Source organism: Copidosoma floridanum, unplaced genomic scaffold (assembly GCF_036245765.1).
Source record: "Copidosoma floridanum isolate Cflo_tuat_1 unplaced genomic scaffold, Cflo_Japanese_pri ptg000020l, whole genome shotgun sequence".
NCBI lineage: Eukaryota > Metazoa > Arthropoda > Insecta > Hymenoptera > Encyrtidae > Copidosoma > Copidosoma floridanum.
In genome coordinates this window covers 366,692-392,866 of record NW_028321897.1, presented here as the reverse complement: position 1 = coordinate 392,866, position 26,175 = coordinate 366,692, and the positions used below count along the sequence as shown (strand labels likewise).

Genomic DNA, 26,175 nt, shown 5'->3' with positions numbered 1-26,175 from the left:
CATCATGGGCAGAGCGAAAGATATTAAAGTGACTTTACATGTGGTTCAAACCTGTAATATTCAATTAAATAGAGCTAAATTGGAAGTTTAATGTAATGCGTTTACACTTTATTACATTGCCACTTTTAAGAAGCAGCTATTATGAGAACTTTTGTCGAAATTAATAATGTTCCAACTAGTCTAGGAATGTGTTGAAGATTAATCACATCATTATTCAATCCTCGCCATTATCGACAAATAGAGTAGAAAGTTGAATGAAAGCAAGTAAAAAGGTGAATATTATTAATATTGAGACTCGCCTTATGTTTAGAAAACCTGTACATTCGTGATAAGAGTTATAATTTACGCGTATCTCATTTGAAATGATGATTAAAGTAAGGAAAATAAAGAAAGAGAAAAAAATGGTGGGAGAGGACGCTGCACCGTGGTTGATTTTTTCACGCGCACGACAGGTGTTTTGTAGAGAAATATGTAAATACGATGATGAAGACATGAACATTAAAACTGAAATCACCCGAAATCCCGTTGACATTGAACTGTTGACGGCAGTGTCAATGGCCCGAGACATTTTGGTGCTGGTAATCGAAAGTCACTTTCGATATTAATGGGGGCCTTTATGTCTTGCGGGCTTATTGTATGTTAATCAATCAATCGTGCTCTAATGACATCGTTCGAAGCTCTGAAATACTAACCACAACAATGCGTTTTACCGCTTTTTTTGTAATTTTTGATCATGTACATACTTTCAAATATTTTTGTCGTAAATTATATAATTTTAACAAGTGAAATATCATATTTTGATTTGTTCCTAGATCAGTGTTCATTAATTTTAAAAATTAATTACCACTGACAAATTTACAACACAATGCAAAACAGGAATTGAGACTACTTTACATATTTTATTCTTATTACTCACTACACTTCACTTTAATTATAGATTTTTCATAGAATTCCCGAATCATGGTTACCCCGCTTGATTACGATAACCATACATTACCGCTACACATTCATTGCAAAAATAACGTCAAATGCGGTGACATTGAATCATGACAAAAATAAAACATAATCCTACAACAATTTTCGTTAAGTAAAAGACCATTGCCCCCGAAAAAAAAAGGTCAAAAAAAACTAAAAAACAATTGATAGCCACAGTAAACTCTTTATGGACCGAAGCATATCCCAATTGAAAATGTCTAATACAAACTGATAACATTTTTTTTTGTCTGTTTATATTCGGTTTTTGAACTAGGAAAGCCACACAAAAAACAATAACATTCAAAAGTTAATTTTTCTCCTATCTATTTTTTTACCAGCACAAGATTGAACATAAGTAAATTGACAAATTTAGTTATACCATCCAAATGGCAACACCAAAACAGGGGGGTTCAAGTATTTTACATGGAATCTTAAAAAAAGTACGAAAAAAACTTTTTATCAAAATTCCACATAAAACACATGAGCCCCCTGTTTTGGTGTTGCCATTTGGATGGTACGACTAAATTTGTCAATTTACTTATGTTCAATCTTGTGCTGGTAAAAAAATAGATAGGAGAAAAATTAACTTTTAACGTTATTGTTTTTTGTGTGGCTTTCCTAGTTCAAAAACCGAATATAAACAGACAAAAAAAATTGATCAGTTTTTATTAGACACTTTCAATTGGGATCTTACACCTTATCATAAAATTTATTCAATCAAAGAAAAATATGTTTCACTATTTAACTTTTGTTTTTGTATCTCTAAAATATGTTTATAAGTGTTTTCACCTGCTTAATAAAATTAATAATTACAAAAATACTCTTGGTTCCTATACACGGAATTTCTTACCATCTTAAACAATAACCTGCTTCGGAGAAAGACTTATGTACTTTTTTTGCGATCGTCAAAACCTGGGCACAAGAGCATTTAACAACGTATACTTAGTATTCCGTACAGTAACCACAAAACCATAATCACCTACAGTATGAGACAGCCAGACGATCTCTCGTGTGTAAGTCAGTGAGTGAAATACCGATTGATGACTCTCGTGGAAGTGTGATTTTTTACATATACCTGTATTGTATGGAAATACCTATGAGTACATGTACACTGTTAGTAAAAATAGGTTTCTTTAATGCACAACTGATGTTAAGCATAAAGGTTCTTAGACATTCAGACTTTAAGTAGTTGCACACTTTTTAGTTTTATCAATAAAACAATGTTTGAGGATATCTTGATTTTCATTTTCATTTAGTTACGTAGTATATACAAGAAACATTTTAAAACTAACGTTTTTACTTAACTATTGTGCTTATGATTCGATTAATTAACCATTAAGAAATTTGTGAGGAAATCAAATTATTGCATTTCTTGCGTGATGATTTTCTTCAATTTTTACATTCATTAGCAGAAAGTTTGAGATCCATTGGTAGGTAATCAAAGAAGAAAGCCAGGGAATGAAAAAGTACAGCTTAATTTACAGATACAATTGTTGAGTGTAGGTATGAGAATTGCTTATTCTTATTTTTTTTACACCAATTATAAATTAGTCAAAAAAAGTAGGAGTAGGTGTACTTGCGCGAAAATAAAAATTCTGAAAACCAGTAACACCTTTTAGGATAGCAGTAAGCGGCATAGATCCCAAACACGAGCCGACGCAATCTCGTTCTCCCTCGACAACCTCTGCAACCATGTAATCAATCCGGTCCAGCACTCGCCTATCCGGAGCAGACCACCTTGCCACTCAAAAATCATATTGCACTTCCACTTTGGCCAATACTATTTACCCGCTGTACCTATATAGTTACTCCCTTGGCGTTACTTTCGCTTGATTCTCTCCATCTCTCTTCCTCTTTAGCTACGTGCGTGCGCGTATCACACTTATTTTACGTGCATAGCGTTGGATCGGAAAATTACAACACGATCGCGAATCGGCTCGTATGATTGCACGCGTACTCCGTGCGCCACCCCCATAGTTCCAGAATATGTAGAGCATAATTATTTGTATCAAAATTTACGTGCTTTTAGGGAATGGACATCTAGTGCTCGTGTTAGACAACGTTTAGTTGATAAATTATTTAAAAATGAATCTCCTTGTTTTCTATTAGTAGTGGATAATAATCAGCAATTAGATTTTATCATTACGCAATTTGGATGTACATAATGCGTTCAATTGTTAAATTTAATGTAAGTAAACTATTTAAAAACTGTTTTTTCCGTATCAATCGTAAAGAGAAAAAAAAGTATCAACAATCGCAGAGACGCATCAAGTCGATTTTAATGCTTAATTGTAGGTGAAGAGGAGGGGTAACGCGTGATGATCAAAGTTGATGAAATCATGATTGATTCGGACAATCAAACTAAGGATCGGTAAAAACTTTGTTGCACTTGCATTTTTTGCACGCCTGAGGAAAAGTGCATATACGTGCTCAACAATGAGGAAAAATTTGATTTTATGGTAGGTATCCATTGCCTGATGATGCAATGCTATAACCTGACATAAAAAATCGATTGGAACGACCGAGGTGTGGAAATTCACATGCCAAGCGCAAAGGATCTTATCGCAGTCCTTCAATCTCACCAGTTTTCGAAAAAAAAACAAAAGCCTGTGGTTTAAACTGCGTTTCTTGGGTACGAAAGTGTTTCCTATACGCCATAGACTAGGAGCATCGAGGAAACCCTTATTTTAGACTCGATGTACCCGTTTTCCTAGCTCCAAACAAGGTACGAGATATCTGATAGCCACGAAACGATAAGAAGCAAGAAAAGCGATCCGAGCCCTTGATCGGGTTGTGAGTCCACAGCTCGGGAAGAAGCCAAAACGCTCTCTGTTGCGCCGCGCTCGATCAAATTTCTATCGCGTTCGAGAGGTAAAGAGAGAAAGAGAGCTATGGTAAGCCTACACGCTGGAATCTCCGAAAAGTCATGCAACCGAGGAACCACTATTTGACACAAAAACTTTTGCGTGAGACATCCTCCTGACTGAACGTTCTACGTTCTGTGAATAATCAGTTTAACCGATTTGGTACCCTTAAGAAAGATATATTGCAATAAGAGTAGCCATAAATAATAGTCTGGATCACGTTACAGTTTTGGCACTTGGCCTGAAATAAAAAGTTTCTGTTTATTTTGAAGCTTGTAGATGGACTTGAATCGTCCGCAACTTTCACCATAAATAACATACCATTTGAAACAAAAGCTCAAATTAAATCTTGTTTTCGGCGCTATCGATGATTTTTTTTTTTTTTCGAGAACAGGCAGTGTTAATGGTACTTTGTATTGAATCGTAACGAAAAAGTTCGATCACGCGATATGGGGTAATCCCACGACATTGACACATACTTTTCCAGCATCGAGAAAAATGGACCCTCAAAACAAGCCGAATGACTACCCATAAGAGGTGAAAATTTTTATCTGGATGGGTACGTACAGCAATCTACCATCCGATCATTTTTCGGAGACATGGGAGTATACGCATGTGGAAACGGCCAATCCGAAATCCCAATTACACAGAGTACCACGTATATATGAATACCCGCACGTAAGAGACGACAGATCTTACATGAAACCTTCCGCTTCCCCGTTACCGGTACACGATGTAAGCTCCTCCTCTCCTCATCTCTCGCCTACAACGCTCTTGCCCACTCTTTATTTGATTCCAAGCCAGTCGAGAGCGTAACTACACGAGCACCTGTTGATGATACCCATTGCTTGTTATCATTCGCTCGATCTCCCGCAAGCACAGCGATAAACACGCCATTGTCAAGGGACCGTTTGACGCCTCCGCGCGGATAATAACATCCACGGCAAGATCAGCCTTTGCCAGCCTAGGCATGGTATACCGTAGACAAAGAGCCATACGAATATGAAATTAAATGCGCAGTGCAATAATTTCGGACGCCTGCAGCTGCAGCAACAACAACAACAGCAGCCCCGCTTTTATGGCAGAAACGACCGGCGATTCGTACGTGAGCTGAACGCTGATGTACGCCGTGTGCGCTGGATGCGCGAGAGCACTTTGATCGCCGCGTGCGTGTGTATGACTCGCCGATAAGAAGCAGACGCCGTGACGAGTTTGTTATCTGCTCTCTGCAGTGTATCCGTCCATCGGGCTCTGGACCAATTGATTTCGATATTGACGATTGTTTTCGACCTTTCAAATGTTGGTCCAAAAAGTGATGAATACAGTAAGACCAGTTCCGTTGTTCGTCGTCACGGTTGTTTAACAATTATTAGTTCGTTTAACGGGAATTCTTCTCATGGCCAATAAAACTCTCTAAAATTTGAACCAGATGGTTTAATGACAAATGGATAAATTGTTTATCTGAAATTAATACCTTGTGATTTTTGTTTTTGGATCAATAACTGTTTAGGGTGCCATTAACATGGTTGCTCAATTTTTAACACTAGCCAATAGATTGAGTTTCAGCTTGTAGAAACTCCATTCAAATTGCCTTCTAGTTTGCTTAAATTCGTTTAAATACATCACCGAATCGGGTACAAATTCAAATAATTATCGAGTATGAGATTTACGAATGCTTATACACGTGGTGAGAAAAAACAGCCAGAAGCTACATAAAAAGAGAGATTCGAAATATCATGTATCTCTGATCAAAACGTTAGTCATTAATAAAATTTTCTATGAAAGTTAATTTTATGAAGATTATTAATAAATATGTAGTAAGTATTTCATCGTTGGTGAACACCACTGGTAGATCCTGCTTTTCCTACCGATGGCACAGTTAACATCCATTTCTCCTTTTGCTTAATATTGAGATCTCCATTCCATCATTTTGTACCAGCAATTTCTTCAATAAATAAGCAAATGACAAAAAAAGGTGTGAGAATTCATCGTCATTGAAATAAACTATTTTTGTCCACATGAGTGATAAAGTGCGACAACTATTGCCGTCAATGGAGTCCACAATACACAATACCGCCTCTATTTACATTTTCATTTCAATTCCAAGGATACGAACTTGATTGAATTATCTGTTTACACAACATTGTTCGCTTAAAAAAAAGCCATTTATAGCCTTTTCTGTTATAGCGACGTTTTACATAATGTATATGTATATAGTAATTGCCCATCGATCAACATCATATCGAAACGTGGCTCAAAACACCAAGTTGCACATCATTTTTCGATAAGCCGATGGACACGCTACACATTGATACACACAAGATCACTCAAAGATTTATAATCACCGACAGAGATGCATTTAGCCGCTCTATATTTGCCATTATAATTTCAACGAGGCCAAGTAATTGTGACATTAACCCAATTACCGGATGCTAATCAGCCTCTCTTCAGGTTCCCCCTCAGTGGAATACATAGCTCACGGTAGCTTCATCGTTTGCATACTTTGCTCAATTTTCGATAAGCCGGTAGGAGAGGCGATAGAATTTTCAGGTTTTTTTTTTTTTTTTTTTTTTTTATTGTACTCCATCCCGTAAGTGTGACGAGGCGAACGTCTCAAGTTAATTTAATCAATGGCCACGGAACGGCCACCCGATCGATACAGACCGTAAAAAAACGTGGCTATAAATTACCACCCTCTGCTCCTATTATCGAGTTAATTGCAGTGGTGGAATCACAATTAGCCGGGTCATTGAAGAACTGACTTTGACATTCATCGTGGGAACATTTAAATGACAACAACAATGGGGTATTCATAAGAAATTCAGAAATAACATTATTTTTCTTTGGTACGTCGCATTTAGTATAGGTACCAAAAAATCTGACAGAGTTGGGCTCTGTTGGAGTCACAGAAACGACGTGAAAAAAAAAAAATAAAAAAAAAAGCCAGAGTATCGGGTGCAACGAACCCCAAGGCCCCTTCCGAAAAGAGGACCAGTTTTGATTGCCCCAAGACCACGCTCGCGCTCGAGTTGAAAAGACCCAAAGCGCAGCTCGAGAGAGAAGGTCCCGCTGGGGCGTAAAACGAGCGAGTGCAGAGCGCGGGCCGGAATTCCACGCGGGATCTGGAAACTTCTGCTCGCAAAATTTTCTAGCCGCGCTCGGGAGAACTGGTTTTCGCGCTGTGGATTCCCTTTCCCCTTCTTCTTGGGGACCGAACGAGTGGCGGACCATTTGGCGAGGGATCTCGAGCGATCGCGCGAATCGAGAATTATCGCGAGGCAGTATTGTGCCTGACTATTGTTTCGACAATTTTTTCTACGCTGTTATTTTCTTTCATTGATAAAGTGCCATTTTTATTTAAATATGTTATTAGGTTTTACCACTACGTAGATAAATGCAATTTGAATGGCATTTCGTTATTCAATTTGGCGGAGATTTCTTTACGTTTGTTTGTTGCCTCGTATATCTCATTAGCTAACTTTTTGTTCTTGTTTAAGTACCATGCATTCATTTAAATTAAACTAAAAATTGCATGCGTGAAATTACACTTTCTTGGATCCAAGCTTATTATTTCTCCTATTAGGCTACCTATGTTTATTCAGTTGCGGTTTGCGTGGAGGCCCTTGGACGCAGTTTTTAAGTACCTTCAACCTTAACTATAAAAGTATATTTTTTAAATAACAATCACTAAACATAACTCGTATGTAGCATATTTTTTTTAAAGTTATTATGCAAATGGTTATTACAAAATTTAAAAATATCGTAAGGTCCTTGAAATCTTAGCAAACAAGAAACAAAAAATCAACTGTTGGTACTGCATTGAATAATAGACATACGTCCCTAGGCATACGCTAGAGTTCTGAAATTTGGAAATCTGAAAAACAGTATTGTGAATGTCTCGGAATGTCTCTCTTTTTTTTTGCAGTAACGAGAAATCATTGACTTACGAAATTATATGTTTAATGCAGTGTATAATTTTGAAATCATGAAAAGATTTTTAATAATTTTTTCAAAATTTTTTCTTTTGGAACTATTAAAGTACATGTTTTTAGATTCTTATGGTAATAAGTACACCGATCTCTAATTTTACAGATGCATCAAAAACTAATAAAAAAACAGCGTACTTTAATTTGACGTAATTATATACTACTTTTCATATTAGTTGCATCTTCTTAATAAAACATGGCTGGGTTAAGTTTTGAACAGTGCGTTCTTCATAGGTAAGTACGAAATAAAAAAATAACTTAAATCTCTTGACCGATCGGAGGTTTGATTTTCCTTTGAGTAAAAAAAGTTTCTATTGCAGAGATTTTGTCGAAAATCGTTTATTTACAAGGCAAAAGAATCTGCCGTCAATGTCGTACTATAAACTTTCAGAGAAACCATCACAATATGTTATAAGCCCCAGACCAGAACACGATAAAAAAAAAAAAAAAAAAAAAAAAAAAAGGAAAAACAAACGACATCACCATAAATGGATAACTTGCAGAGTCCATTAAAACGTCCAAATGATTTAAAGCTCGCAGTAAAAAGGGAGGCGCGAGAAAAGCGTTTCTTCTTACGATTCGGCGGGGAGAGACATCACGAATGCGCGCTCGGCGAGCGAAAAAATTGCAGCAAAAGCGAGTGCACGTGCAGACACGGACCATAAACACGGAAGTACATTGGTAACTCGCTCGCGCTTCGATTCAATTAGCCGCTACCGCTACCTGCTCCTCAAAAATTAGCACTTTACGAGCGGGGCTGTGATAAACCCAAGGTCGTGTCCCTCTCTCTCTCTCTCAGTTACTGCTCATTTTTACGGCCAATAATTCGATGTGCGATAAGCCACATGCAAGTAAATCTCACTCTCTTCCCGTTAACTGCTTCAATGACCGCAAGGAGGTCTTTGTCTGAACCGGTACACACATAAGGATCACCGCTGATGGTGCGTTTTGCGAATGTGACGTCAGGACCGCGGTGTTTCACTTGCACGTGATGCGAGCAATGACATTGAGATTAAACCCGATACTCGAGTGCTACGAGCTCATTTTTCCGGCTGATATGTCGAGAGGCTGCACGAGTAGGGCTTCAATCCGGGTGGGAAAAAGGACAAGTACTTATGTACGGGATGATGAACGAGCTGCAGCTGTGTTCCAAATGCCAAGTGACAACAATTAACACGAGGGAGCTCGGATATTATCCTTTTAGTATGATTTTATTGTTATTTGAAAATAAACTTAGAGAAACGATTACGTTTGAGGGAGCTTATTTATTTATTTAACTGACGGGCTAAAGTCCCAACTACAAAAGATTTAAAATTTGGCTTGTAAATAATCGCCGGGCGCAAAACAAAGGATTTTGGATGAGTAAAATATTAATCATAATGTACAATCATAAAGTAGTAACAAAATTAAATGTAAAAAGAAGAGAGGTAGACAATAAAGGTGTTTAATTTGAAGTTTTCTGTTGGTCAGAGATAAGAATACGTACGTTTGATTTGAAGTACAATATATTGTCAATTTTAGGTAAATGTTGAAATGTGGAATTGAAGAGTCTTCTTAGGAGAGGTATAGGTGAGTAGTACAGGTAATTATTCGTATAGGTTTGTTCTACAATAGTCCGGGCGTTTCTTACGTTGTGGTGGAGGTTTCTAAATAGGAAGAGAGCAGATAATTGAAGACAATGTATATGATTATGTGCAAGTTTGAATAAAAGTGAGCAGTCGTGGTATTTATGAAGAAGTTTTATGGATTGTAAGAAAAATTTGGTTAAAAGTGGAAAGTAGTTATATGGTCAAAATATGACATTGAATTATTGGTTTTATATGAGGGAAGGCGAAGAGCTCGATGAACCACTTTATTAAACAAAGAAAAAACTGGCTTGTGTATAGGGAGTCCAAATAACTGAGGCATAAGTTAGCTGAGGCAAGACAAGAGATTTAAATAAGTGTATGATGGATTCAGGCTTGATAAAATCACGTGTAGATCGTTGGATGGATCCTAAAGTTTTTAATGAATTGGCCACTACTTTGTTAATATGAGTATTAAAGTACCAGGTAGATTAGAGAGTTACCCCTGGGTCAGATAATGAATCAACCGTATTAATAGATGGAGCGGAAATCGTGTGGTTACTAGATATTGTAGTTTTTAATTTGTTGACTAATAGTGTTTTGCATTTATTCTTGTGGACAGTGATTATGCATTTTTTATGATTTTTATTGTATTGTATTTTTCACCTAAACCACCTACTAGAATGTTACTTTCTATTCTAACTTTAGTTTTACATCCCAAAGTATTTTGCTGCTATCCTGTACATTTAAAGTTCAATAACTAGAATGCGTTTTTCTTTTATGTTTATGTTTATTTAAAAGTTGTATCATTATTTTGGATTCAATGCAAATTCGACATGGAAAAACTCAAGTTCGTCCTCGTCTCGTTCACAAATTAAATGACGTAATGGTTTTCACGCACAACTCAATGATACAGCGATGTTTACCGCGTCACGAGTGCCGAGGTCAAATTTCGCACTGATAAATGAAACTGACTCGCCACGCACTTTATCACAAATTACACAAACATGGCGTTCCTCGTGTAGGTACTTTAAACACTTGCCAATCTCTGGGTGCGCTAATTAGTGCAACCTACATAAGTATGCCACCGGTGATGATGTTTATCTCAAAGCGATTGGAGAAAAAGTTTGAAAATCCCCACGCGCAACCGTGTAACGAAAAACAGCTTCAAAAAAAAGCAAAAAATAGCTCTCTATGGCACGGTGTGGCGAAAAAAAAAGGTGCAAACGACCTCAATCTTCCACGGTGCATGGTTTTTAGCATAAGTAAATGTTCTGGTCTATCTTGGCGCCCTTTTATTTTCCCGAGTAAGTACATTTACGAACCGACGCGCCTATCAAAGCGGCCTACATTCTCTCCGAGACGCATCCTGTGAGATTCTCAGCTAATGTGAAAGCATTTCCAGAGCAAAATGTCATTTGTGGAGACTTTTACATCGATGGCTCGAATTTTCGCGTGATCGGGAGCATTGTGGTGACGATCACTCCCATTTAAAATCGAGACGGAATAACGTAGACAAGGACAAAGTTTGTTGGTCACGTATAGCTTGAGAAATCGTCCTTTTGCGTTAGTCAACTCGGGAAGAAGGGATAAATCCTTCGGCGATTCAATTTGCCTATACCTCGAGCACAAAGAAACATGCAAATGCATTAGGGAGCCGAAAAAGCGAGTGAAGCGCGTGACGCAGGTGTGTGCGTATCCTTGCTCGATTCCATCAAAATGACTCAAAGAGTATCGGTGTAGGGTAGGTGTCTACGTTCGATTCGCGTCGTCTATCTGTCGATGTCGCGACAGGCCACGCGTTTGTGGACGGTACGCGTTTACACGCACGGGTGGCAACGATCTTGTATTCCGTACGAAGCGCGAGCGAGTCATTAAACCCACAGTGTGTGGAGTATAGCTGGAGCGAAGCGCGTGAGATCCCAACACCCGTTGATCCTTCGTTTGTTTTGCTTGGCCCACTTTTTGCGTTGAATTGATATTTAGGGCAGATTTATGGGTCTAATGGTAATCGACTTTCACTAACCCGAAGAGATTAAAATAACATCGTTATTAATATATCGTGTTTCGCTTCGCACGCTTGTTGTTGCTTTCCTTTGAGAAATTGAGAGATCCGAGACTCGATGCGGTATAAATAGAAGTCGTAGATTGCGGTGTTTGGTGATAAAAATCAGAGCATCTTACCCTAAAGTGGACACGCTAAACAAATAAGACTTTCACGGATAAACTACCACGAACGACCGAAAATGGCCACTGGTAACAATAATGGTCATGATGATGGATGTTGTAGAATAATATTTCATTTCAGGTAAGGATAACGCGTTGAGTTTTTTACGCGTTGGGTGGATAAGCAGGGCCGAGCGTGCGTGACGAAAAGAGTTTGCATTACACGCTAAGCTGTGCACATACTCATATGATATTATAATACTCTTGAGCTCACGCTTCTGTACCTATAAACTTGTATGATTACCGAGTACGCGGGTGGGTATGAAGAATTTACGATGCGATCGTTTTTTAATGTAAATTTTGCCAACGTGAAAAGTATTTCTTTAGAAATTGTTGAAATAAATTGGTTTTTCCACTTTGATCAAATGGTAATTGTGGAGACAGTCGAGCCTCGCCCAGGAGGTACACTAGACATTTAATTTTTTATCATGCACAATTCAATAAATTCAGATACTTGGTGATTAACATATTGTCTAACTATGAGTATCAAATAGTTGTGCCTCTCAAACTGGCGTGTTACGACAGCCAAGGTAGACCGAGGATTATTTTTTTCAAGCCTCCACGTCAGAAGCATTGCTACAATAGAAGGGGATTCCCTACCTGCGAAATCGTCCATGATCGCACAGTATGGACACTAATCGGTAAGAATCGATAATTTTCCATCTACGCAAACAAACGAGTGAAAAAAAAAAACATGCTGACCAAAGATGAGTAATGAGGTAACGTTAACAAATGATTGCCAAAGATCACAACGGTCCCGTTTATTAGAGAAATTATTACATTGCCACGAAATTCAAGTAAAAAAGCTTGAACCATATGCAACTAAAGCCTTCACTAAGCCGCGTAAGTATCGCCGCGCCAGTGACCTACAAAACCCACAGGCTACAGAAAACCAAAAATAAAACCCGGGACTTCCGCTGATCGGCGCTCTGCATCCTAATCTCGTTTCCCATGATCACTTTTGCACGCTTTCTCCTCAACCGCGTAAAACGCAGCTCTCCACCTCCGAATCCTGCATTTCCTCGCAAGCTCGAGAGATCCCACATTTTTCGCTGCGCCCGAAACAACGCGCACTCGTATCTGCAAACTTGGATTCTCGCGAGGGGCCGCGCTGAATTCCAAATGAAGCAGCGAAAGGGGACTCGGGCCGCGGTCGTGCGTCCAACGAGTGGGCAATTTAAGCTCTGGCAGGCCGTTTCAAGGTCGAGCGTGTTTCCAACCCAAGTGCTTGCCAATGGTCGTGGGTACTGCGCGCGCCGACTCCCTTCGCTCGCATGTGGCGATTTTTTTTCCACGTGGCGATCGGTATCTTTGTTCGGGAGGATTTCGATTATCTCACGGTTCTTGTGCTCGTGGTTGGACTTTTTAACTATTAAAGGATCGGTAATTCGGTGATGCACGGATTTTTCTCACCTGATCCGTACGAGTCACGTATAGCTACGTTCGATGGTGATTACGTTTTCTTCTGTTTGGCGGTTTCTACTACTCTCTGGCTTTTACAAATAAAAACCCTCTATGAGTTCTCGTAGAGAGCTGGGATTCGTTGTTACGTTCATTGCCTTTTGAAGCGCGACATAGTAGTTACACACGATAATTGCATCCAACAAAAATAACTCGGCAACGTAATTCCCGGGTGTTTGGTTCATTTGCATGATTACCGGATTACATTGCGGCGCGAGCACAAAGTAGCTTCTGAAAAAACTGCTCCGATTAACATTTTGAGTAGAAAACAACGGCAAAAAATCTCTAGGAGACCTCGGCTTTTTAAAGGTCGGGAAAAGTCTGACGTTCCACACTACAAACTGTTTATTAAGGCCTTAATAGGCTAGCGTCATTCATGATTTGCTTGTCACCATAACATAGGCTATTAAGACTTGTGTAATCATTTGATGAAAAACGTGCAACTAATCGTGAGAAAAATTAAAATTTACAACTGATTGAAGACAGAAACTCCAAAATGATTTTGAAAAATATATGAGACGATAGACCAATAAAAGATCATAGAAATGTTTTTTTGAAACGAACTAGTCGTATACAAGTGCGCTACATCAGTACTATACTCAGCAGATGGATCTTCCAATTAAAATGATACATCTGCTAACATTACACCCCAAGAAATCTAAGTATGAAAAAAGTGAGACGTTTCATTTGTATTTTCTCAAAGAGCGTTGCGTAGGAAAATCGAGTCATGTTATATAAAATTCTTTTACCCTTTATCATGTTCTCTTTCGCGAGTCCCAAAATTCATGGTAAAAACGTTTGGTCGTGAGAATTGGTGTAAAATAGATTAAAAGCTTATTTTGGAATATGTATGTTACAAATTCCTAGTCTAGAAAACACTTTTTCGTTGAAACCTTACGGAAAATTTTTTTTTTCATACTTTGTATGCTATAAGTCTTATTAGCAGTCTGATTTACTCAACAATTACTCAACATTTACTTTACAAAATTCAATTCGAATACTAGGTATTCATAAATTTGGGTGCCTACTTTTACGATAAAATTAATTTTATCTATTCATTAACGCAGTGATGTAGCCGCGGGAAGGACTCTTGTGAGTTTGGACCATCTTACCCCTTTGGCTCATTGACAGAAAGATAATTTAGTTAGCAACAACACGGAAAAAAAAAGTTTTGTAAAATTACTATAGGGGCTTGTAAATGTGCAGTATGTCAAAATGCGTAAAGTTTCAAATGAATTTTTAATATTGCAAACATTTTCGTCAATAATCTAATACAGAAACATTGAAAAATTGTGATGAGTTCAAAAATAAGAATTTTTTCAAACTTAAGTATTTCAAAGGATTATTAAGCCCCATATTTTTTTCCTAGCAAAACCTAATTGAAAATTTATTTAATAGTATAACAAGCCAAACAAAAATACTATTTTTTAACAATGGGAAGTCATAAAAATATGACAACTTTGCTGGTCTAATCTATTTGATGTCATTGAGAAATTTATGCAATCTGTTACATTTTTAATGATAAAAAAACTCTTATTTTCGAAAAATTCGATTTCTGTCACGAAAAGTGATAGACTCGAACGAGTTTCCAGTATTGTTTGATAGTGTGAGAAATTATGCTTTTAACTCAAATAATAACGTGAGAAATACCTTTTTTCCAAATACTATTACAAAAAAAATTCGTAATCGAAAGATTGTGTAAGAGAATTTTAAATTATTCATTCGTGAAAAAAAATTGTGTGCAAAAAATTTAATCTAGAAGATTACATGAGTATCGTCATTTTCACGTAATCTGTATTACTCGGAATTGTTTAATACGATTACATTATAATAATTTAAGGATATAATTATCATTGTACGCTTGAAAAACGAGAAATAAATGCATAGAGTTAACAGATCATAAGAGACAAGGAACTTTTTTCGTAATAAAGTTGTACAAAAATATTTGGTACAAATTTAAGCAAAAAAAATTATTCAAGTAAGATTACATACATGTTTTACATCAACCGGAAAATGATCATACTTGTAATAAAAAGGTATTTAGTTTTTACGTCATTGAAATGTTCCATGAACACAAATTACAAATCCTAAAAAAAAACAAATGGAGCTACATTGCATGTGTTATTACACAAGAAAACAATTAATTTTATTATTTACCAAATATAATAGCTCTTATTTCTTATTTTTCTTTTGTTGATTTCATAGTTTCCTGCATCCCAATACAATTTGAATCCTTTTGTAAATCCAAGTGTTTCAAAACAACACTTACTGATTGTTTATCATACGTCAAAGTTTCAACACTTATATCCATTTATTTTTTAAATTCTCGACCAGACAATTGATAATTGAACCCCATGGCTTGTTAATTTGGATGAATTTTCTCATAATCAACAGTAAAGCTAATTTTCCGTACTTATTAAAAATATTTTTGTATTTTTTGTGCAAAAAAAAAAGAAAAAAACATTTGTACATATTAAGCAATAACTTTTAAAAAAGGGGTATTCAACCAATTTTTCAAAGACAACCATGACTTTTCGCGCTGTCCGCGTGAAATTAGAAAATCCTCGACAAAAACTGTCATCCCCCCGCTTGATCAACAGTAAAGGGAGTATAAACGCAAATGTACAATGCTACGCGTACCTACCACAAAAAAAGGGGGAAAAAAAAAAACTTACTTCCGGACCACTTGGGCCTACCGTCCGGGTGGACGGGAATGGCGTTGCTGAAGAAGTTGTTGACGACGACCGAGGACTTGCGCCGCAAGCTCCGAGCGTACAGACTCGGGTCCTGGCTCTCGCGCAGATTCTGCTCCCACTGCTGCTCGTCAGACTTTCCATTCTGGCTCACGACCGCGTACTGCCGGCCCGACAGCCGGCTCCAAATCGACATCGCATCCTTCATCGTTCGCTTCCTTACAAACTCACGAAAACCACGAGCTCGAAACTCCACCGACAGCACCGAGAAGTGAAGTTGTGTAAGGACGACCCTCGGTCACGGATGACCAGCCGCGATCGGCAGTGGCAGAGGGCCAAAAGTACCCCGATGGGGTGCTCGTGAGAAACAAGCAACACTTGTTTATCCAACCGATCCAACGGCAAGTCCAAGTACGCAGGGGAGCTTGCGTCGAGCTCTCGCGGCCGAGTCGGACAATCAGTTGGCCGGAAGAGCGGTGCACCGCGGGACTATATCAGCGAGGATGCGCGAAACAGGTGCCGAGTAAATACAGAGAGGGAGAGTAAAGGTTGGCGCACCGATCGGTACGCCAGCGGTGTCTGTGGATGAGTGTGCCCAGCTCTCGCGCGCGAATCGGCCCATGGCGAGGTAGTATCAGCAGCGCCGCAGAGAGAGAGAGACTCTCTCCCCGCTCGAGTGGAGGTGGTCGGTGGAGCACGTGCGCTAGATGCTGCGTGTGTCCTAGCCAAGAGGGAAAGAGAGGGGCAACGCCGTAGTAGTTTGGGAATGAGCGTCGATATGTCAACTCGATGACGGGTGGTGTATGTTATAGTGTTTGAGAGCAGAGGATTTTCGGAAGGGGTGTCCTGATGACGTACGTTGTCCGGGTGTATTTTTTACGTTGATGCACACACGGAAGCCACTACGGTCTTTTTTTTTTTTTTTTTTTTTTTTGTTGACTAGAGGTAATAAATCAAATGCGGGTCTGTGCCCGAAAACCTAGCCCAATCAGTTGGTCCGTCGTTTAAACTAATCGGAAGAGAGACAGGTTTTAATGCACGCAGGTGCGCTCTGATCTGCCTTTTTTTTTGGTTTGTCAGATGAATCAAAGTGCGTCACTTTAATAAATGAGTTGCACAACACTGATCATAACATTACCGATCTTATAAAAATGGAATCAAATTTGCGTGGAAAATACGGCTACATCTCCCGTCTGAATTCGTTAAACATTCATAAATAAAGGTAAATTGTATCGCATGTCGATTTATCGTGCTGTCAAAATTTTTTCACATTGCGACCGATCATGTTGCGTTGTACGGAAAATGATATAAATGTATTCCAGATCGGAGAAAACAAATCGAGAATCGGTACATAAATCAACGGATAGACGGGTAAATTGTTACCATGAGGTTCCGAGGGTGCAAAAAATTTTGACGCGCAGTCGATGATGCTGCCGTGGCGTGCGTGCGTGCGTCAGACGTGGCAAACTTTTGGATTCCAAGCAGGTTGGTGTTTTTCCCCTTTTTGCGATGAAACGAAACAAATTACTGGTTGCGGTGGTTGACGGGTATTAAGTACCTTTGAATGCGAAATTTCGTGGCAAGTTTGACAAATCGTAAATAAAATGTTTATTGGACAGTTATTTAGCAAAATCTCAACCTCCTCGAGCCTATACGTATGATGAAACTGCGTCTTTGAATGTACTAATGTCGCTCGGACCACTGTGTCCGTATCGTTATCTCCCCTTTTGTTTGATACACTTCTTTTTTCCCTTCCAAGATTTTTTCTACAAATCATTTAGGTATGTATGCAAAAAAAGAAAGGCTGTGACTCGTTGCCACTACGTAAGATAAAATTACGTCCATCATCAGTTTTAATTCTTCTTTTATTTTCTTTACTGCTATAGACATTTGCTGCACATTCTAATTGTGACGTTTTGCTTTGCAATATCACTCAAGATTTCTCTTTAATAAATTTAATAGCTAAATTGGCTATGAATTATCATCACGAAAGTCTTGTTGATGCTTCTCCCTTCGACATTTCTGCAAATTTCAGTAGTGAATGTGTTAAAAAAAATAAATTTTTTAATTTAACACTATATCCTGTCGAAAAATTGAAACTACCTATTCAATCAGACACTCCAGTATGTTAATATGGATGAGCGAGCAGTAGCTCGGTCGGCTGGTTTATAGGACGGTGCGCGGGAGACTGCGGGTTCGGTTCCCGGCCCGTGCGACTCTCCCGAGCAAGTACTTCTGTGAATTTTCACTAGTGCTTTTTCACCACGCAATGCTCCTCGTGAAGGGATCAGGCGACGTTCTCGCAGCACAATGGCCTACCACATAGATTCTTCGCTGAAGTGGTCTTTGTGGACATTATCACCGTACCAACGAATTGAACTTACTGTATCTAATAATGTCAACTGTGTAACCAACAATGTAACAAATATGTACCAAATATTACTATTGTAAAATGTGCCTTACTGTATATATATATACCAAGGCTATATATGTACTCGATTACAATGAAGCCCAAAAATAAATACGTAAATAAGTATTTATTTAAAAACAAAACAAACAAAAAAAATCTTAATGTAGTTCGAGCCCATCCAATACGAATACTTAAACGAATGATAAAAAATCCAAATAACACATTAGTTCGTCGCTCGACGCACATGTCGATCTTGTTAATGGTAACTCTGAACCAAGAATATCCTACTTGTTGTTCAGTTATGAAGCATCAATTTGTGATTCGATAATTTTTTGTCACTGTTTAAAAAACCAATGTTTTTCTTTGTTTTAAAATATGCAGCTTTGAAAACCTATACCAAGGATTTCGTGATCTCGACGATATTATTCCCTGATACGACGATTTTTGCATAAAAAAAAACCATTTAAATCGTTTCAACAACAAGCTCTGGTGTTCTGAGAAAAGAGGTGGATTCAATATGGTTAAAACGGTCAGTGGCTCGTATTTTTTAATTTGAATACTCGTAAAACTGCGTTTGATGTGCTCGAAAAAAGTATCGTAAAAAATATCCGAAACTTGCATACAGAATAAATTAAATATGTATTATCACTTGAGAGAACAAGTCACATGATTTATTGGATTTGATATGCTGGTCGGTTTAATAAAATAATAGGGAAATAGGTAACCACAAAACGTCGATGACGCCGACGCAGATCCACTTTACGCGCGTGTTTGGAAGTGACAAATTTTTCGTCCACGCGAGCAGAGTCCTTGTGCGATGACAAATTGATAGCCGAAAAGTTATTCGAAATTTCCAACTAACAGTTTTAATCAGCGTTAGTCAACTATTTTCCGGAAACGTAAACACCCTCGCAAAAACTTTAATAGAGCCACGATGTCAGAGTGTTATTTGCATCAACTGTTGCAAATTATTAGGTTTGCGAAGTTATCAAGTATAAAGCAAGTGTAAACACAAATTTGGGCACAGTTATTTTTTTAACTGCTTTTTTAATGCACTGCACATTTTTTAAGTGCAATCTACGATTTGTGATGTTAAAAAAAAAAAAAAGAAAAAAAAATCATATGATTACTTGGTATAACACAGTGCTTAGCCAAATATTTTCCAGCTAAAAACACTGCATTACAATTCGATCAGGAAAAGCAATATTCAAAAAGTATAAAAAACTATTGATAAATTTGATTTTAACTATTCTTTAATAATAAATTTAAATACGTAAAATACATTACACTTATCTTTGGGAAAAAAAAAATTTTTTTCTCAATATTATGTTGTCAATAGTGCTGAATTAAAAATTTTTCAACAAAAAGAAAGTTCTTTATTAGAAGAAATAATTTCATCATACTGCGCCAAAAGTAGGAACTTTCGTCCCACTGCGCGTAATGGAAATCCCTTCTTTCGGCGCAGGATTGATGAAAAATAGTATACGCAATACGTTCGGAGGTTAAGAAATGCAATAGATTTCACGTTAACCACTCTCGGCTTGGTCTCAGGCGTTCATTTACGTAAAATCTAAGACATTCTCAACCTACGAGCGTGATTACTTATTTTAAAGGGTTGGAAGATCCGTAAAACAATTTTACCCAAGATTGAGTATGAAACTGTCCTAAGCCTATTTTCAATCAAAACTCGTGCACACTTGCGCTGACAGACCTAAAATTACGTCACTTTGGTAGAAACGCCAAGCTTTTGATGATGGCACAAGTGATGAAGCGATCGACAATAACAACACCCTACACATGCCACAAAATACCTGACCATGCGAAACTACAATGATAAACGATAGGTACACATGATTCACACCAGATACCAAGAGATGCTGTATACCTAACGTAGACTAGCACTCAAGTTTCCCATGTTCACTGCCCATAAACACCCACATCCGCATATATACTACGTACATCGGCTCACTGCAACTGCACGTGGACTGGACTTCCAACATTTTTTGCGTTCGTCCTCTCTGTAACACCGTACACATGCTCACTGCATTTACAAGTATAGGTTTACCCGTTCAAGTGCTCTCGCATGTGTTTGTGTCGGTTACTGGCATTACGTGTACAGCAACTTCCTCGTGGCCGAGGATCTGCATAATTTCTCGATACGCTTGGCGAGAGATGAGCGCTACTTTACGAGCCCGTTACGAGCTGACAAGTAGGGCTGTCAGCTCGGGTATAAGTATATTACATACTCCATCCTACTGAGTAGGGTACACACTTTATGCGAGATTCAATCTTTCACATCATAAGTTGTTATTTTAATTGTATTCCATTTCTTGTTTCGAACAACCGCAGACTGACGGAAATTTTTCCGTGTGTGATGTTAAGAACATATATTATCTAAACCAAACTTTTGAAATGACTTGAGTTAGCCATTTTCCGTAATAGGCAAAAAAACCTAAGCGGTTAATTGCCATTTTTCCAACCCAATTATCACGACCCAACCGAATAAGTCATATGAAGAAATCGTTGCTACCGCAAAAATTTATAACTTTAGGTGCAGAAAGTATGTAGTTAGGGTGGCTTGAGCGGTTGGTACCGCGCCTAAGATGGCGTACCATAAGGGCCCCTAAAAAATCAACGCTTTTCGATGATAAATTTTTCAATAAATGTAGTTATTTCGATAAAACCAAAGTATAAGATTAAGAAATTAACAGAAAAGTACCGTGAGATTAATTTTGTAAAAATTGGGAGATGTTGCGAGGCAAACTAAATCAATATTTCATACTTTTCTTCTGATTTTCTCTGAAGTTAAGTCGTTAACCCTATATTTTTAAGAATTTAATAGATTTGTTGTAAAAAAATAAACAAGAACTATTTAAAATTCTTAAGGCTAATCAAAGATTTTCGAAGATGTGGTCGATTTTGTGACCACTGTTCATAAGAGTAGGTGTTAAATTGGTGAAAGTAGCGAGTTGCAAAAAAATTAAGTCGTTGACCCCAGTATTTTATTATCGCAAATGAATTTGGCATACTTAGTTGAAAATTTATAAAATTGAATAATTGAATAAGTTCTATGCTCCTGGCCTGTGAAATTATAAAATCTTGACTTCGTAATTAACGTCAGGTCTAATAAAAAATACTCAGTTTATGCGCAGTCAAAAAGTAGCTTTCTAAAGCCACAGAGATGTGCCTAGCTGAGAACCAAACTCTATTCTAGTCATGAATTTTTAATTGTCATATTGCTAGACCTGTAAGTACTGTCGCTGGTCTATAGCGACTACGTTTATTCTAGCTTTATATTTATTTCATAAACTTACTTTGCGATGGTACTAAATGTAATGTTTCACTGGTATATCATGACTAAGATTTCATGTAAATGAGGGCTGGAGTATTTTCACTCAACAAACGAGTACAATAACGTTTTCAAACATAATAAAAGAAATTGAAAGTATAAATACACTTTCAACGAATAAAACGATTTACCTATACGCAGGTGCTACTTGGTTAAGGTAAAAGTGCGTGGCACTGAGCGCTAGGTACAACCCACTAATACTAACTAAGGTGGAGTGTAACTGTAACGGTGATTAGTTCAAATTGAGGAATTCTGATAATGAAAAATATTAATAGTTGTATCGGAAAAAAAAATTTTTTTTAAACTGTACCTGAATATACGTCAATATATTTCAGTCGAGATTTTTAATCCAACATTTTTTCTACTAAAAATGTTTGTTTTTCTAGAGTATTTTCTGTATTTTATCATAGAACGGCGCATTTTTGTACAGACTTTGAGATGCATTAAGTTTTTCTAACAAATAAAAGTAAATCCTGCAAATAGAAGACATGAATCAACAAAACAGTATATGTAAAGTTTCACTATTGTAAAATCCCATTGTTTGTAACAACGTTGACTAAAGAAGAGTAGAAAATTCAACTAACGATCGAGTTGTAAGTGGAGAACAGAGAATATGCACAAACTATAGTGAACAAAAAAAGATTTGAAATTTCGTCAGTCAAACTAAAATTCTGATACATTTTGGCGACATGTGTTACCTGGAAGCTTTAATATCTGGAACGCAATTTGACCTTTTTTTTCTGCATGAGACTCAACTCGTTATTTTCTGAGTCCATCTGAATATATGGTGAATTGAAAGATTGTTTATCAGAAACTACTAAATGAAAGGTAGTCCAACACAAACGTCACCCTCTAACTTATCGCACATTCAGTTGTGAGCCACAAAAATGGTGACAGTTCGTCTTGAATGTTATCCGACATATCTTTGTTTTGCACCGACTTATGAATTTCAATGCATGCAAAGGTGCATGACCAGAGTATTTGAGGAAAACAGAGGGACCCACGAACCTGTTCTCCCTCTCAAATTGTCATTTCGAGCGCGTGCTCGCTATTTTTAAACCCACTGACATTCTTCGAGGTTTGAAAAGGGGATCCTGACAGAGCTACGTGAAACAATTGAGCTTTCGCGACTTGGTCCGTACACGCAAGTATTCAAATCAGAGGTTATTTAATATGGACTGTTTTGTTGTTGTTTGTATGCAAAACTCAAATGGGAAAATGCAGAACCCATGATTAGCTACATCCTGTTACCCCAATCGGAAAGTTAGCAGGGCTCCCAAGCTAGTTAGCTGAGGCACATATGTGAGTTGCCTGGGTGGTACCAAGCTAGGATTCTAATGGGGCTCTGTGTGGACGCTAACTGGGGACGAGAAAGTTATTGTCTACCTAGCTTTTCCTTGTACGCAGCGAAAGATTCGAGAGAGCGGAGAGGTATATCAATGACTGAAGAACTGTCTGTAAATAAATAACACTTCTATGTATAGAACCTACTCTATGTACACAACTATATTGAATAAAGTGGTGTACATACCTCTCAGAGGTTAGTACACTGAAATATAAAATATATATATATATATATATATATATATATATATATATATATATATATATATATATATATATATATATCTGGGGACAACTGTATAACTGTGTGTATTGCACATGGTATGTGTGTGTTAAAAAGTAAAGCAGTAATTACTCATATTAAGTATTAAATACGGAGATTTACTCAAGTTTCATTATTTTAATAAATTACTACGGGTGACAATGAATAGCATTTATTGTTGTTAAATTTAAAAAGAGTTCGTGAGTTAAAAAAATTTTGAAGCGTGGAACAATCAATGAAGTGGGAGTATTTAATAATGAGAGTAATTTGCAAAATAAATTGTGCTAACGAATGTCATTACGAATTAGACTTGTATGCGTCACCTACATTAATTATTAAATTTTATTTTCATACCCCTCTTTATTTTTCAAACCCTGTTTTTTATAGGTTAATTGGGATGCCAATATTGACTCCACATAATCCCCTATTACACTGTGCCATCTACCTCTATGTATTTGCCCTGGTTGAGCCTACATAGATTTTTTTTTTTTATATTATAGTGTGTTCACCTCTCATGAGGTATTGACACTACCTACATAGGTAACTGGGTAACTAATGTAGGCCCCACATGAAGCCCTCTTAAGCTTTCTGATCGGGACATTTGCATCGATGAGTGGTTATTTTCATGCGAGTAGTTGTAACTATTTTCTTTTTTATCTAGTTAGCTCGGCGTGACTTTTTTTTCCATATTGTGGAACATGGTATCAAAAAAATTTATCAAGTCACTTTGTAGGGATGTGAAATTAACAAAATCTGTAGTCAATGAATATTTCTGCATAGTTACTAACAACATCATAATCATATGTTTATTATCATTTGGGGAATAACCAAGTCAGTGTTAAACTATTTATTTCACCACTATATAATTAAACAATTTTAACGGACAACACTCTAGAAAAAATTTAACGCAGTTGCAAACGTCTTGAGCGTATGATACGAATGTTTTGCATTCTATCGTCACCCTGTAAACTGAAAGAAAAAAATTATAATAGTCATAGAGAATTCCACGAAAAATTACCATTTCACACAATTAGTCGAATACAAGCATATTATATACATACATATTAATCGATCGTTTCAAGGTTTATTATTCTAGCATACAAAATATTTAATGTTAAAAATAATAATTTCCTGGTTTTTTGCCAACTTGCGTTCGATTAACTGTGCGGAATGGTAATTTTTGCTGGAATTTCTCTATTATCTTTATTATTTTTTTCTCTCTGTGATATTGATTGTTTCAGGAATAAGTTACTTGCTTTATTAATTAACTTGATGTAGTTGATAAACCACCGATTCTACAATTCTCAAGCATAAAAACGCTACTGTTATTGATTAAAAAAAAAAAAAAAAAAAAAAAATTCATAGGTATAACTTTGGTTCACTTCAACTGGCAGTGAATAGAAGTAAATGACCCAATTACTGCGTACTGAAAATTTCGACTGTGCTAAATTTCTCATTTCTAAATGTTTTTTTATGTGAGTTGAAACAATTTCACTTAATCTTTATCTGCAGCATCTTGGGCGACTAAAACGACAAACATTTTTCTGTTATGTTACTTATTTGTTTTTTTTAATAACTATTTTAGTGCTGATATCACTTGCTGGTGTTACTGCGCGCTGTTGTAAAATTAGCTCTAGTCGCTTCGCCCCCAATTACTGCGCGGTTATCTCCCATAAGGTTTTCATGTTGAAGCCCGAGATGAAGCCCTAGACCCAATTGCTACGCACCAATCACTACGCACGACTACATAGTTTTGTAGGTTAGATTCGTTTAGAGTCACTCAGTTAAACAATTATAAATGTCATCATGTAAAGTATAATTCTGGATTGAACGTTCTTAATGACCGTACGAGTTACAATATCCAAGTACCCGAATTTTTCAGTCTGTTTTTCTTATTTTCATTAACCGCCGAGTGCGCAGTAGTCGGTGCCTGCGCAGTAATTGGGCCATTTACCCCTAAGGTAAAAGCACCAGTACGTGAACACTTCCTAAAATTGCACCAGTAGATTGAACAGCTTGAATAAACTATTTTCAATTTAAGTGGATAAAAAAAAAAAATGTTTCTGATATCCTTTGATCGTTCTTTAGATAAAACAAAATTTATATTTCAGTAAGTCTTTATACTCAACGAGAAAAAAATTATTTATTTGTGCAACTTGTATGAGGTGGCAATCAATAATAATAGTATGTCAAGCCAGTCGTTATAGTTTTCATAATATGTCACCAACGAAATTAGAAAGAAATTTTTCGATTTGGTTACTTGCAATACACAATAAAAATAGATATCAGTAGAAGGCAGCTAACATAACCTCTCTCCCATTTAATTAACATGGGATGTTCAAGTACTCGGTCAAAAATACGTATCGGTACCAATACCTGAACACGCTGTTCATCTACTGGGTCATTGGTAAAAAAACTTTAAAATTAATTTATTAATTGTACACATGACCTAGAAAAACTTTTTTGTTTTTTTTTTAAAGGAAAAAATATAAACTTACTGGCGCAATGACTGTTTTGTTGTTATGCAAATCAGAAATTCAATAAAAATGAGAAAACAAAGACTTTCTGGAAAAAGTGTTCACGTACTGGTGCTTTTACCTTATTTGAAATATTTTACTTTCTGCTGAATGATAGCGCGCAGCGTGGTGCTAGAAATGAGTACAATCATGAATATTTTCATGAAATAAAGTATTTTCCTTTCATGAAGAAAAATAAGACATTTTATGTGAGCAAATGATTGCGTGGCAGTTCCTAGTTGACAGACGTGCCTTAATTATTGTTGACCAACCATGTAATAATGGCAGGGAATACTGCTTTACCAATAATTACGAGTTTTTTTATTTCCGGTGGTACAATCTGTGAATATCGAATAAGGTGTCATCAATTTTGTGGGAATCATCGAGTTGTTAAACTGTACTACTGAATTATAAATCAACAATTAGTGTATTCGTCTTGGCTGACGTTGTTTAGTGCAAAAAAAATTTTTTTTCCCGTTTTCCACCCGTTACTGTGATTAATCTTGATAAGCACTCTGCAAACG

At 37.0% G+C, this 26,175-nt stretch overlaps 1 protein-coding gene across 2 annotated transcripts in view; it reads right to left on the bottom strand.

The window, feature by feature from the left end:
- Nucleotides 1-26,175, bottom strand: part of LOC149374286 (scavenger receptor class B member 1-like) — a 95,058-nt gene that overhangs the window by 35,489 nt on the left and 33,394 nt on the right. The window contains exon 1 of one of the 2 annotated variants that reach the window (XM_089593807.1): nucleotides 15,753-16,057. The exons of the other annotated variant lie outside the window; for it this stretch is intronic. Coding sequence (XP_089449933.1) covers nucleotides 15,753-15,978 — 226 coding nt within the window. The 5' untranslated portion in view covers nucleotides 15,979-16,057. Of the gene's footprint in view, nucleotides 1-15,752; nucleotides 16,058-26,175 lie in introns of those variants that run through there. 2 annotated transcript variants of the gene reach the window in all.